Source organism: Aegilops tauschii, chromosome 5 (genome assembly GCF_002575655.3).
Source record: "Aegilops tauschii subsp. strangulata cultivar AL8/78 chromosome 5, Aet v6.0, whole genome shotgun sequence".
Lineage (NCBI taxonomy): Eukaryota > Viridiplantae > Streptophyta > Magnoliopsida > Poales > Poaceae > Aegilops > Aegilops tauschii.
Genome location: NC_053039.3, coordinates 248901480 through 248916554, shown reverse-complemented (window position 1 = coordinate 248916554; position 15075 = coordinate 248901480). Strand labels below are relative to the sequence as shown.

General features: G+C 44.2%; 1 protein-coding gene across 1 annotated transcript; it reads right to left on the bottom strand.

Moving 5' to 3' along the window:
• Window positions 1-12962: 12962 nt before the first annotated feature.
• LOC141022736 (uncharacterized) lies at window positions 12963-13788 on the bottom strand. The gene is made up of 2 exons (XM_073498995.1): window positions 13485-13788; window positions 12963-13408 (listed from the first exon to the last, which is right to left on the bottom strand). Exons 1-2 carry the CDS (start codon window positions 13786-13788, stop codon window positions 12963-12965), a joined length of 750 nt encoding a protein of 249 aa, XP_073355096.1.
• Between the last annotated feature and the right edge of the window lie 1287 nt (window positions 13789-15075).

Sequence of the window (15075 nt, the reverse complement as noted above, 5' to 3'; positions counted from 1 at the left end):
ATGTTGGAAACATAAAGAGGTGGAGATATAGTTCCTCTCTCATAATAATTTCAAGTAGGATCAGCAAGCACATGCATATTATATTCATCAAAATCATCATGTGTAGCGGTAAAAGGCAACCCATCAACATAATCCTTAATAAGAGCAAACTTCTCCAATATAGTGTAGTTGGAGAATTCAAAAAGATAATAGGACTATCATGTGTGGGTGCAATAGCAACAATTTCATTCTTAACATAAGGAACTATAGCAATTTCATCTCCATAAGCATAATTCATATTGGCATCTTGGCCACAAGCATAGCAAGCATCAAGTTCATCAAAAAGGGATATTTCAAATGAATCAACGGGATCATAGCAATCATCATAGCATTCATCCTTCAGTAAGAACGAAGGGAAATTAAACAATGTATGAGTTGAAGAGTTACTCTCATTAGAAGGTGGGCACGGGTGATCAATACGTCCTTCCTCATTTGTTCTTCGCTCTCCTCTTCATATTTTTCATCCAATGAGCTCACAGTTTCATCATTTTCTTCTTCCATAGACTCCTGCAAAATGTTAGTCTCTTCTTGGACAGCGGAGGAGTCCTCAATATATGGTTTAACATAGGCATTAGAAGCATAATTATCATAACAATATTTAAGTATAGCAAAATTTTCAGATTTGTAAAGAGTAGCATCATACTTATCAATCAAAGAAGCAATTTCATAAGCACCCTTAAAAGCAACAAATTCTTCAATTTGTTCGATATCAAAGTAATTATAAACACCTTTTGCATAAGAAGATACGATTCCATTATTAATAAACTCACATAGGTAGGGAAGGTGTTTCTTAGGGTCTTCAGAACAACAAGTAAAATCATATAATTCACATAAATTCCAAGCATAGCATTGCATAGTATTAATTTGATGCTGTAAAAGTTTCCCTTTTTCAGACAAACGATGTTGCACAAAACAAGCATGCTCATCTAATGATTTTCCCTCAACTAAGCTAGTTGGGTTTTCAGCACGAGCACAAATGGATCGAAGATGATCCAAGTAGAAAGCTTCAGTAGTATGATATATTTTGGGTGGTTCTTCAACCATTGGTTTAGTAGGTACAACTTTTTTTTTGGTATTTTGCGTTTCCTACCCATAACTAAAGATATAGAACAACTTAGAACAGGAAATAAAAACTACTTAGTGATAAAGCAAACAAGCACACACGAGAATATTCACCCCACGCTATTGCTCGCCGGCAACGGCGCCAGAAAAAGGTCTTGATAACCCACAAGTATAGGGGGTCGTTTGTAGCCTTTTTCAATAAATAAGAGTGTCGAACCCAACGAGGAGCTAAAGGTAGAACAAATATTCCCTCAAGTTCTATCGATCACCGATACAACTCTACGCACGCTTGACGTTTGCTCTACCGAAAACAAGTATGAAACTATTTGGCAAGAATAAAACTACGAGTACTTTGCGAGAATAAAACTACGGATAAATTGCAAGACAATAAAAGAGGATAGCTTTTGCCAATAAGAAAGTCATTTGTCCCTAGGCAATCGATAACAAGTACCGGTAATCATTCTTATAATTTTATATGAGGGAGAGGCATGAGCTAACATACTTTCTCTACTTGGATCATATGCACTTATGATTGGAACTCTAGCAAGCATCCGCAACTACTAAAGATCATTAAGGTCGTGAAACCCAACCATAGCATTAAATATCAAGTCCTCTTTACTCCCATACGCCATAACCCACCTATCCGTGTTTAAGTTTCTGTCACTCTCGCAACACTGACAATAAGCAAATCATGAACATATTGCAACATCCTACAGCGAGGGCCCCTCACGTTTGCGCGAGAATGGAGGGCACAATAGGACATCACCATAAATAAAATATACAATCATACCAACCAAGATCACGATTAACCCACAGGACAAAACGGATCTACTCAAACATCATAGGATAACCATAGATCATTGGGAAATAATATATGGAGTTGAGCACGATGTTTAAGTAGAGTTTACAGCGGGGAGAAGAGGTGTTACACCACTGCATAGAGGGGGAGAAAGTTGGTGTTGACGATAGCAAGGTTGTTGATGTAGATCGCCGTCACGATCGTTGCCCCGGCGGCACTCCGGCGCCACCGGGAGAGAGGGGGAGAGAGCCTCCCTCCTTCTTCTTCTTACTTGGCCTCCCCCCTAGATGGGAGGAGGGTTCCCCCTCTGGTCCTTGGTATCCATGGCCGCGGAGGGGTGGGAGCCCCTCCGAGATTGGATCTCCCTCTCTGTTCTCTTTTGTTTCGCGTTCCCCAGATCCGGCCGAAAATCGTTTCTTATATTCCCGGAGATCCGTAACTCCGATTGCGCTGAGATTTTAACACGATTTTTTCTAGATATAAGCTTCCTTGCGCCCGAAGTAGAGGTCCAACCAACGTACGAGGTGGGCACAACCCACCACCGCGCGCCAGGGGCCTCTGGCGCGCCCTGGTGTATTGTGCCCTGTGTGGGCCTCCGTTTGCGGTGATTCCAACTCCCAAAAATCACAAATATTCCAAAATAAATCTCCGTATTTCTTTATTGCATTTGGACTTCTTTTGATATGGATACTCTGCGATACAAAAAACATGCAGAAAACTGGAACTGGCACTGGGCACTAGATCACTAGGTTAGTCCAATAAATCATATAAAAAGTTGCCAAAAGTATGTAAAACTTGTATAATATTGGCATGAAATAATGAAAAATTATAGATACGACGGAGACGTATCAGCTAGCAATATGCGAAAGGATGAGAGTACGTATAAACCAGGGACTCACATTAGTCATAAAGAACTCTATACTTATTATGAAAGTTTATTAGCCCTCGAAGCAAAGTACTACTTGCATTCCCCTAGGGGGATAGATTGGGAGGAAAATACCATCGCTCGTCCCTGACCGCCACTCATAAGGTAGACACTCAATAATAAATCATGCCCCAACTTCATCGCAAAACTAAAGACTATACGTGCATGCTTCGGGAATCATAAACTTTAATATCGATATTTTTACTAAACCACAATCATGCACTTGTACACCCACATATTACCATCTTAATATCGCAAAACTATTGGAGGGAATCAAACATATCATATTCAGTGATCTACAAGTTTTATGTGGAATTTTATGACTAACCATGTGAATGAATAATTCCTATTAACTCTCTAAATAGATATAAGTGAAGCATGAAAGTTTAATTCTTTCTACAAAAGACCATGCTCTAATCAATATAGGTGAAGCAAAAGAGCATTCTACAAATAACGGTTTTCCAACTGTAGAGAAACGAGCATCCAAACTTCAAATGATATAAGTGAAGCACATGAAGCATTCTATAAAGCCATAGTCAAAAGATATAAGTGAAGTGCATAGAGCATTCTATAAATCAACCAAGGACCATCTCATACCAGCATGGTGCATTACTAAAATAAAAATAAAAAGCACACGACGCTCCAAGAATTTACGCATATCATGTGACAAGACAAAAACCAAAACATACCAATAATTGTCGAGGAAGAAAGATGGGATGCCCCGCTTAGATGCTTGAGTATCCTTGAATGTTTACTTGGTATGCCTTGGGCATCCCCACGATTGAATTGTTGCCTCTCCTTATTCTTCTCATATCGATACCTCCTCGATCTTCGAACACTTCATCCACACAAAACTTAATTGAACTTTTTATAAGAGGGGTTAGTACATATAACATCAAATCCCTATCATGTCCTAATGTAACATTATTGTATAATTATAATCAAACATTACCCACTATATGCTATCACAATTCTATGGCTCCCAAATCAATGGGGCTCAACAAGATTTCAAACATAAGCAGATAAAGAAACTATAACATCAATCTGTGTAAACAGGACAGTCTGTAAACATGCAGATGAAAAATATACTTCCATAATTAAAAAATTCTGAAAAACTAGGATTTGATAAACAATTAGCATAGAAGTACTGTGCAAAACTTTCAGAAACTTTTGACGTTCCAGTGAAAAATGGAAATTGAAGCACTACAACCAAAGTTTCTGTTTTTGCACTGCACACCAAACAAGCAATTTAAACATCCTAAAGGTAAGTCTTGGCACATTATATTTATAATACAATGGATTTGTACAAGGGGATAATTATTTTTGTTGAAAAGTTTCTGTAATCATGGTTTCCAATTTTTCCATGGGCATGAACAAAGTTCAAGGCTAGCCCCCACTTCCACATTGTTCATCTGTCTCAATTTCACTTTTCTTTTTCAAATACTTTTAGGTCCCCCCCTTTATTTTTTGTTTTTAAACTTTTTAAAAGCACACAATATAAATAAATGACTCTCTAAAACTTCTGGATGGTCTCCCAGTGTCGGGGGTGCAACCATCTATGGGGCCATCTAGCCCCTTTTCTATTCGGCTAGGGAGATGCACACGCGCAAAGAGCAGGGTCACCAGAGAGCGTGAGAGGATTTTTACCCAGGTTCGGGCCACCCGGAGGTGTAAAACCCTACTCCTACCTAGTATACTGGATGTGTGTGGGAGCACAAGTACAAGGAGTGCTTCCCTGACAAGGTGCAGAGGGAGAGCAGCTACGCGTGCAAGTTGTGCAAGAGGTCGATTTGCTAACCCTTGTAAAAGTTGCCCTGGCCTCCTTTTATAGCTCAAGGGGTTACCACAATGGAAAAACAATAATCATGTGTTGATTAGATAGCAAACAGTGCTTTCATACCTAACTATGCCGGAATAGGACAAAGGCATTTAATGCTCTGTTAGGTGTCATCTGTAGGAGGAACACCAATAACGGTACTGCACCACTTTCCTGGCTACCACCTACTAGCTTGACACACCATCAGGACGGTGTTAGTAAAGATAAAACTCCTTCCAGCATGCTGCCACGTGCCCGACAAGTCTCACCTAACTACCTGCGGGCTCGACACCTCATCGATTGCTGACTTGCTGCTCGATGAGGTGGAGCACTGGTAGCTAGAGGGAGCTTGCCGGCACAGAGCTTGCCGGGCCTTCACCTTGCCGGCTAGTGAGGGCAAGGGCTGTCGGCAAGGGCTGCTTTTAGATGTTTGAATTTGTTGCTTCTCTATGGTTAGCTTCAAAGATTGGGTCTTGGATCTCGATCTTTGAAGTCTTTGGCAAGCCTTGGCCAGCAAGGAAGCTACTACTGTCCGTGCATAAGTTAGGTTATAAAATACCCATGTTTTATACATTGACAGGAGCCCCCGGGCCTGGGCCACATGTGCTGCCGAAGCATAGTTGGGCTAGGCCCAAACAATGCACAAACACGTGGTGGGAATTGATGCTGTAATTTCCATGATGATTTCTGCCTTCCGAAATCTTCATTGCTTCTTCATTATCTTAACTTGTGTCTGTCCTCGACCACCTTTCGGCAAGCCTTGCCATTGGACGAGCAGCTACTGCCTGTGTCCAAACCAGGAGCACGCATGTAGCGATCCGACCTCAGACGGTCAAATCTATGTGTATAAGTGTCATCCCTGGATCGGTAATGCTGACACCCACAGTACTTGAAGGTTTTATAACAGAGTTCAATCACACACTTATTACATCGAATGTCTCAAAAGGGAAGTTAACAATAATATGGCTTAAGGCCATCTAAATAAGATAACTGCGGAAGCATCGAAGGTAAATGAGTCCATCAACTCCAACGGCATAGCTGAGTGCACAACAACGACCTAGCGCACCTTACTCTTCGTCTGAAGAGTCTGCAACATAATACGCTGCAGCCCGAAACGGGTCAGCACATGGAATATGCCGGCAAAATAACACTATAGAGCAATGAACAAAATGACAGCTATCACTACATGCATATATGGCTAGTGGAGGCTCTATGGTTATCACTTTCGCGTAAAGCCAATTTTTCCCTACTGCAAAGGAATATATTTTAATCAACTACAAAGTTGGTTGATAAATGTTGAGAAGGTTGCTCCAACTCAATCCCAATTAAACAACATTAATAACCCAACAAATTAAATTAGGTGTGATGAGATCAAATCAATAATTCAAGAACCAGATACTCAAGATGTCCATAACCGGGGACATGGCTAACCATGATTAGTTTGTACACTCTGCAGAGGTTTGCGCACTTTTTCCCCACAAGACACGATCTCCTCCGTTGAATTTCTCGCACTACATGGTGTTTGAGAAACGGATAACCGAGACACAGTCTTTTAGAAGCATTAACTCTTTACTCTGGGTAGACAGTACCACCTACATCCCCTACATCTGCTAGCCTACCACTGAAAGAGGTCACGCAACATACTCAACTATGCCAGAGCCCATAATGGCTTGTGGCTGCACACGGAAGTTTCTAGCATGAATAATCTTATGATCCCTTTGAGCCTGGGTGGCGAACCATAGGATGATCACACGGGTACTTCGGGATATCCCAGGACAGCGCTGGATTGCTCCAGGTGCCCAAACAACCACTGGGTGCTCTAGGGTGCCTCAACCAATCCACCCAGATGTGTATTAAAGTAGCCACCTTAAGTTAACCATTCATTAATAACTCTCACATCTGTCATGGATACACTCAACCAAACCACGTCTACGAGCATAGCAGTATAAGCGTAACGTAGAAGTAACTCCCAGGGTTTGAAATAAAGGACAATAGGTTCTACCTCATCATCTACTTCCCAAATACCCACATGTTAAACAGATCCTACTCATGCAATGTTTGAGGGTTGAAACTAATGCATAAAAACTGGGTAATAAAGTGGTATGATCAAAGTGTTACTTGCCTTGCTGACGATCTGAAAACCCTAGTGACTCGTAGTAGCACGCTTCGCACTCCGAAAACTCTATCACAAACAAACAATAGCATACATAAGCACTCAAGCATAAGATGCAAGGGTAAAACTCAGATGAAAAAGTCCAAACTAAAAGTTCAACTGAAGAGCTTCGATTTGCAAAAAGAATCAATCGAATCGGAGCTACGAAACTCAAACTACTATCAAAAGAAGTTCGAAAACAAATCTGCTTGAAACCAAATTTTAAATTGTCAAAATCATGTTCAAGTTGATTAACTGGAAAGAGGGGTTTGAGACAAAGATTTTGGCGTTGGTTTCACTGGATTCGGACGAACGGTTAAAAAGTCGCGAGGATTTGAATATCAGGGGCTAATCAGCGATAAAAATAATCGCGGATAGGTCTCTGGCCGAAAATAAAATAAAAAGAAAAACGCTAACGAACGAACGTTCGCTAACAGAGACAAATGAACGAATACGTTCGCGAACAGAGACATACGAGTGAACGGTCGCTAATTAGAAACCCTAAAAATAAAATAAAAAACCGATCTAAACAGAAAACCGAAAAAAAACATAAACGAACCGGCGAACCGGGGTGGTTTTCTACCGGTTCACGACGACGATGGGATCCGGCGGCGAGGCGGCGACGCGGGACGGCGGCGGCGCGGTGCGGGGCGAGGCGCGGCAGCGGGCGGCGACGGCAGGCGGCGGCGCGACAGCAGCGGCGTTTGGCGGCGACGCGGGCTGCGGCGGTGGGCGGCGGCTTCGGGACGGGGTGGAGGCGGCGGCGGGGCGGCGTATATAAAGGCCCGGGGGGCGGCTTGGATGAGGGGCTGGCGCGGGGCGGAGTCCGGCTTGGACTCCTCGGCGTCCGTGCCTCGCACGGCGGAGGAAGGCGGTGGCGGCTCGGATGGGTCGGCTGGGTTTCGGCCCAGTCTGTCCGGGAAACTTTTTTTAAATAAAATTCTCGCCGAATAAAATCCTAATAAAATGAAAAAAAATCTAAAAATGCCAAAAATAATTTTCACCGTCTAAATAAAATATTTAGAACAAAGTGAACATTTTTCTGGCCTAAAAATGCATATTTTCTAATTCAAATAAAATCTCAAATAAAATATATATTTGATTTTAAAAAATTTCCTCCAATATCCTCTCTTTTTGAAGAAGTCATATTATCTACTTTTTTTTAATATTAGAAATATTTGGAGAGAAATTTATTAAAACCAAATTGATCCTCTTCTCAAATTTGAGAAAAATTCAAATATGAAAATAAATGAAATTTCCAACTCTCTCCTTGGGTCCTTGAGTTGCTTAGGATTTTTAGGATCACAACCAAAATGTAAATAAAATATGGTATGCATATGGTGACCTATGTATAACATCCAAATTGAAAATTGGGATGTTACAACGCACGTACGCGATGCGTCGTCGGTTCAAATCCGAACAGGTGCATGGTCACGCGTGGCGAAAGATAACTGCCATTTCTGTCATTACCTCCCCTTTTTCTGCGCCCGCCCGATGCGCGCCTTCATGTGCGAGGCGACGAATTGGCGAAGAGGGGGGGCCGCCGAGGTAGTGCGCCTGGCCAAGAATGCAGGGTGTTGGATTGGCGAAATTGGGCGGTCGCCCAAGAGAAACGGTGAAGAGTCAGCCCTTGCGCCTCCCCTATAAAGAGGGGGCCGCGAAGGACGATGCTCATCCACCCCCTTCCATTCTGATTTGAGGAACATCATCGCTCTCTTCCGTCGTCTTCTTTCCCCTTGATGCTCTTCCAAAGGGCCACCGTTGCAATCACGAGGGGCAGAGGGCAAGCCCGAGCGTCCCCCTCTAGCCCAAGGGCTTCCATTCGGGTTCGTGGGCGCGCGCTCATCGCGGCTACGGAGGCCGGCTCCAGCCTTCGCGGAGGGGTTACAAACCGTGGCCGCGAAGAGCGCAGTCTCTAGGGCCGGGGCGGCCATGCCGGAGTGGCTACACGTTCTCCCCCCATGGAGGCCCACTCGATGGAAATGGCACACGAGTTCGTCATGGCCATGTACCACCAACCACGCAGCATGCTGCGACTACCGAAATCCTTTGCAAGGACCATGGAAGGTGACGAGCCCCCAGGCCTCTGGTTGCGGGGAGATGGATGCTACAATGGCCGCGTCTGGGTAGCCATGGAGATCTCCCCAATGGCTTCTTATACCTGGGGCGGGGATGGAAATCCTTTGCCCGCTCCCATGACTTGGGATGCGGGAGTCTTCTCCACTTCAGGTTCGACAGAGCTGCCACACTCTTCGTCAAGTTCTTCGATCCTGCTGGCGGCCGTCTGGAGTGCTGCGCATAAAGTGAGAGCAGTAGCGACACCGCTTCCTCAAGCGGGAGCGACGCAGAGGATGACGATGATGATGATGACGGTTCTCCAAGCGTCAAGATCGAGGACGATGGCTCCGACTCCAACGGAGTACCAGCAACACCATCATCTGGCCTTCCGGGAGGCGCCCCTTTTGCCCTGTATTGCACTCGAGATAAAACCCTACAGGGAAGGGCTAATAAAATGTAACCGAGCACTCTTTAATGAATATCAATTGTTTGTTGCGCTTGGATGAATGTATGCTATCCCCTTGTTTTTCCTTTGCCTTTATGATTGTGATCCGTACGCTGTTCAGAAACTTGCTGGGGCGCACACTTGCCGTGAGCGCTTCGAGGAACAGGTCCTTAGCAGCCTACTGGATGTGCTGCCTTCGACAAGATAACTTGCTGATCACAGTGCGCCTACAAACCTTGCCGAGCGGACTCGAGGAGAGCACAAATGATTGCAACGAGGTTCCTTCGCATGCTGGTTTCTCATACAAACGCAGAATCATTCAAGGGAAATGCAAATGTAACAAAGAAAGCTTGTTTGAAATTTTTTCAACTTAGCTTTCTTTGTTGTGCTTCATGTCGCATGAAATGGTTACTTGATCGCCACTGAATGGTTTCTCCAATTCCACTCCCCCTGGGAAACTTGCAGGCGAGGAATTCTTCTGTCCTTGAGAAAAAGAAAGAAGAGAAAAGAGTGGTATGGGAACCTTGACGGTTCAGTAGTCGTTTTGTACAAGTCAAAGTGTAATCACAACATCATACATATCCATACATAAATGAATATGCACAAAGAGTTTCCAAACACTTAGCTTTATTCACATATGCACAGGCCTGCGCCTGGCTTTGTACAAAGGGTTACAAGTCTTGCGACAAAACTTGTACAAAAGGGGTTGCCGAGGATGGGCCCGACAACTGGGCCTTATGGGTATAACATGCTAAGATGCTCAATATTCCATGAATTTTGCACTTTAATGCCATCTTCGGTCTCCGGATGGATTACGCCAGGTCTGGTGACTCGTACTACCTCGTAAGGGCCTTCCCACTTTGGTGTCAACTTGTTTGATCCCTTAGCAGACTGAATGCACTGAAGAACAAGGTCACCTTCCTCAAAACTTCGGGCATGAACTTTGCGGCTATGATAGCGGCGCAAAGCTTACTGGTAGCGTGTAGCTCACACAGTCGCCCGAAGACGATTTTCCTCAAGGAGCATTGCATCATCTTGTCGCAACTGCTCTTGCTCTGCCTCATCATAGCCGAGCACTCGAGGTGACCCGTATGTGAGTTCCATGGGGAGCACCACTTCTGCAAAATAGACTAGGGAGAAGGGTGTTTGGCCAGTAGCTCAATTTGGCGTCGTTCTGAGTGACCAAAGAACCGCGACAACTCATTTCTACTTCTTGAGCTTGCGTTGGTTTTTTCCCTTGAAGAAGAAATGGTGATGCGGCAAAGTAGAGATAAGTATTTCCATCAGTTAGAGAACCAAGGTATCAATCCAGTAGGAGGTACAAACAAGTCTCCAATCTATGCACCTGCACAGACAATTAAACACTTGCACCCAATGCGATAAAGGGGTTGTCAACCCTTCACGATCAATGCAATGGTGAGATCTGATAGAGATATATATAAATTTTATTAAAACAGAAAACACAATAAAAACAAATAAATTGCAGCAAGGTATTTTTGGGTTTTTTGCTTTATAGATCTGAAAATATATGATGGAAAATAGACCCGGGGGCCATAGGTTTCACTAGAGGCTTCTCTCTTGAAGGCAAATAATACGATGGGTGAACAAATAATGTCGAGCAACTGATACAAAAGCGCAAAGTTATGACAATATCCAAGGCAATGATTATGGATATAGGCATCACGTCTGTGTCAAGTAGACCGAAACGATTCTGCATCTACTACTATTACTCCACACATCGACCACTATCCATCATGCATCTAGAGTATTAAGTTCATAAAGAACGGAGTAACGCCTTAAGTAAGATGACATGATGTAGAGGGATAAACTCAAGCAATATGATAAAAACCTCATCTTTTTATCCTTGATGGCAACAAGACAATACGTGCCTCGCTACCCCTAGCTACTATGTCACTGGGTGAGGACACCGCAAGATTGAACCCAAAACTAAGCACCTCTCCCATTGCAAGAAATACCAATCTAGTTGGCCAAACCAAACCGATAATTCAAAGAGAAATACAAAGATATCAAATCATGCATATAAAAATTCAGAGAAGATTCAAATAATATTCATAGATAATCTGATCATAAATCCACAATTCATCGGATCTCAACAAACACACCGCAAAAGAATATTACATCGGATAGAACTCCAAGAACATCGAGGAGAACATGGTATTGAAGATCATAGCGAGAGAGAAGAAGCCATCTAGCTACTAGCTATGGACCCGTAGGTCTGAGGTAAACTATGCACTCTTCATCGGAAGGGCAATAGGGTTGATGTAGACGCCCTCCGTGATCGAATCCCCCTCCGGCAGATCGCCGGAAAAGGCCCCAAGATGGGATCTCACGGGTACAGAAGGTTGTGGCGGCGGAAAAGTATTTTCGTGGATGCTTCTGATGGTTTGGGAATATTTGGGAATTTATAGGCCGAAGAATAGGGTTAGGAGAGCTCCGAGGGACCAACAAGGCAGGGGGTGCCCCTCCCCCCTGGGGTGCACCCTAGACCCTTGCCGTCTCCTTGGGACTCTTTTGCCTTGGTCTCCAAGTCCTATGTGTGTCTTCTGGTCCAAGAAAAATCATCGTAAAGTTTTATTCCGTTTGGACTCCGTTTGATGTTCCTTTTCTGTAAAACTCAAAAACAAGGAAAAAACAAAAACTGGCACTGGGCTCTGTGTTAATAAGTTAGTCCCAAAAATAATATAAAATAGCATATTGGTGCATATAAAACATCCAAAACAGATAATATAATAGCATGGAACAATAAAAAATTATAGATACGTTGGAGACGTATCACTCATCAATCCAACATCTTCCACACCTGTGCAGCTTGTCAAAGGTCTTGTCAAAGGTTCTTGTCTTGAGACCATGCAACACTTCAGCATTCATCCGTTCTGCCTGTCCGTTGCTTCTCGGGTGAGCAACAGAGGCAAAACAAATCTTGCTTCCAAGATCTTGGATACAACATGATGGTTCAGCTCATGAACTGAGTGACGTTGTCGGTGATGACTCTGTTGGGAACCCCAAAACGGCAAACTAGTCTTTTGAAGAACTTGATGGCTAACTGTGATGTCACCTTTCTCACTGGCTCCACTTTGTGAACTTGTCGATAGCAACGTACAAGAATTCAAAGCCCCCGGTAGCACGGGGAAAGGGGCCTAAGATATCAAGACCCCAGACCGAAAAGGGCCAGGAGAGAGGGATTGTTTGAAGAGCTTGAGCTGGCTGATGTATATTTTTTGAATGGTACTGGCATGCTTCACTTTTAGTTACTAGCTCAATTGCATCTTGGAGGGCAGTGGTCCAATAGAAGCCTTGCCAGAAAGCTTTGCCGACAAGTGCTCTTGATCCTATGTGAGAGCCACATATGCCTCTATGTATATGTGCCAACAACTTGAGTCCATCTTCCCAGCAAATGCACTTCAATTTCACACTGTTTGGTCTTTTTCTACACAGAATGTTGTCCACAAACTGGTACATACTTGACTGATGGGCTACTTTCTTAGCTTCTTCTCGCTCATCGGGAAGCTCTCCTGTTTGCAGGAAATGAACTATGTGTTGTGCCCATGCCGGAGCTTGTGGCTTGATGACAAGGATTAAAGGCATCGCTTCTGCCATTGGATCGCTTGCCTCAGCGGCAAGAACCTAAGGTTCTGCGCGAAGCTGCTACTCACTGACGGTCGTGTCGTTGTTCCCGACAACATTCTTGCCGGTGGCTTCTGGGAGCTCTTCCGGAAAATATTTGCCGGTGTTCAACTTCCTTCTCTTGTTGGCTTGTACTGATGGAGGGACTGACGGTTCATTCAAATGGAGTACAAAAGTTCCTGATTCCACAGGAAGCTTTTGAGCGGCACACTTCGACAGATGATCAGCAGTGCTGTTTTCCGCACGAGGTACGTGCTCTATTTGCAATCCGTCAAAATGTTCCTCCAATTTCCTCACTTCTTCCATATATGCTTCCATCAGTGGGCTCTGATAATCTTTATTTACTTGCTTCACAACAAGCTGCGAGTCTCCACAGAGGATCAACTTTTTGATTCCCAATTCCACCGCGATCCTAAGACCGGCAAGGAGCCCTTCATACTCTGTAGTGTTGTTGGTCGCTTTTCTCCCTGGGTATGTGCATTTGAATCAGATACATGAGGTGTTCCCCGGTGGGTGCGACAAGCAGCATTCCAGCACTGGCACCTTGCAGCGAGAAGGCACCGTCAAAGTACATGATCCATTCTTTTGTCGATTCTTTGCCGGGGAGAGCTGATTCTTGAATCTCTTCATCTTGCATTGGTGTCCATTCTGCAATGAACTCCGCCAAGGCTCTGCTTTGAATGGTTGAAGTGCTCTCAAACTTGAGTGCAAAGCTCGACAACTCCAACGCCCACTCCACTATCCTACCAGTTGCATCTAGATTTCTCAAAATGCATTGTAGCGGGAAGCGAGTGATGACTATGATCTCATGTGCTTGGAAGTAGTGGCGCAGCTTTCTCGAGGCCATAAGAAGGCCGAAAAGCAACTTTTGCACTCAGAGTACCTTGACCTAGCCCCCTGCAGAAGGGAACTAACAAAGTACACTGGTCGCTGCACCATCTTCTTCTTGGGTGCTAATTGCCAATCAATCTCATTTTCTTGTGCTGACTTTGCTGGAGGTTCGTCGTTGGACAAGCTTGCCGTTGTTGCCTTTTCATCATCAACTTCCCTCTGCACCACTAGTGAGCACTAACCACTTGATTTGTTGCCGCTAGGTACAGCAACAACGGTTCTTGTGGTTTAGGCGCAACCAGGGTTGGTGCAGAGGACACGTATCTTTTCAAATCTTGCAGCACAACCTCCACTTCCGGAGTCCATTTTATTGGACCTGCCCTTTTTAGGACCTTGAAAAATGTCAAGGCGTGCTCAGCAGATCTTGGAATGAACCTACTCAATGCAGCAACACAGTCGGCAAGACGTCGCACATCCTTGACAGTTTTTGGTGCTTGAATCGGCTCAATTGCTTTGATCTTGTCGGGATTTGCTTCAATTCCGCGTTGAGATACAAAGAACCCGAGAAGTTTGCCGGACGGAACGCCAAACACACACTTCTCAGGGTTGAGCTTCAAGTTAATCTTGTGCGGGTTTGCAAATGTTTCATCTAAATCTTGGATGAAGGTTGAATTGTCCTTGGTCTTGACTACTATATCATCCATGTATGCTTCCACATTTCTGTGCAACTGTGGGTCAAAATCAATCTGGACCGCTCTTGCAAATGTTGAACTAGCACTCTTTAGTCCGAAAGGCATACACACAAAATAGTACGTGCCACATGGAGTAATAAATGCGGTTTTCTCCTCATCTTCCTTGGCCATGAATATCTTGTGGTACCCAGAGTATGCATCAAGAAAAGAGAGCAAATCACAGCCAGCAGTAGAGTCTACAATTTGATCGATACGTGGCAAAGGGAAAGGATCCTTTGGACATGCTTTGTTAAGATCAGTGTAGTCGATACAAAGTCTCCACTTTCCATTTGCCTTACGCACTACAATTGGGTTTGCTAACCAAGCCGAATGTAGTACCCCCCTGACCAGACCTGCCGCTTCAAGTTTCTTGATTTCTTTAGCAATGAATTGCTGCCATTCCAAAGTCTGCTTTCTGACCTTCTGCTTGACGGGCCGAGCATGGGAACAGACAACAAGGTGGTGCTCAATTACCTCCTTGGGAACGCCGGGGATGTCAGATGGTTGTCACGCAAGCAATGAGCGTGCTTTCCTATTTACTGTCAAGGGTGGCGCTGATGGTGAAAGTACAA

Excerpts from the sequence above, each read along its gene's own strand:
- LOC141022736 (XM_073498995.1), bottom strand. The coding sequence starts at position 13,788 with ATGGCCTCGAGAAAGCTGCGCCACTACTTCCAAGCACATGAGATCATA. Across the intron at positions 13,409-13,484 it reads CGGTGCCTTCTCGCTGCAAG|GGAGAAAAGCGACCAACAAC; the intron begins GTGCCAGTGCTG and ends GCACATACCCAG.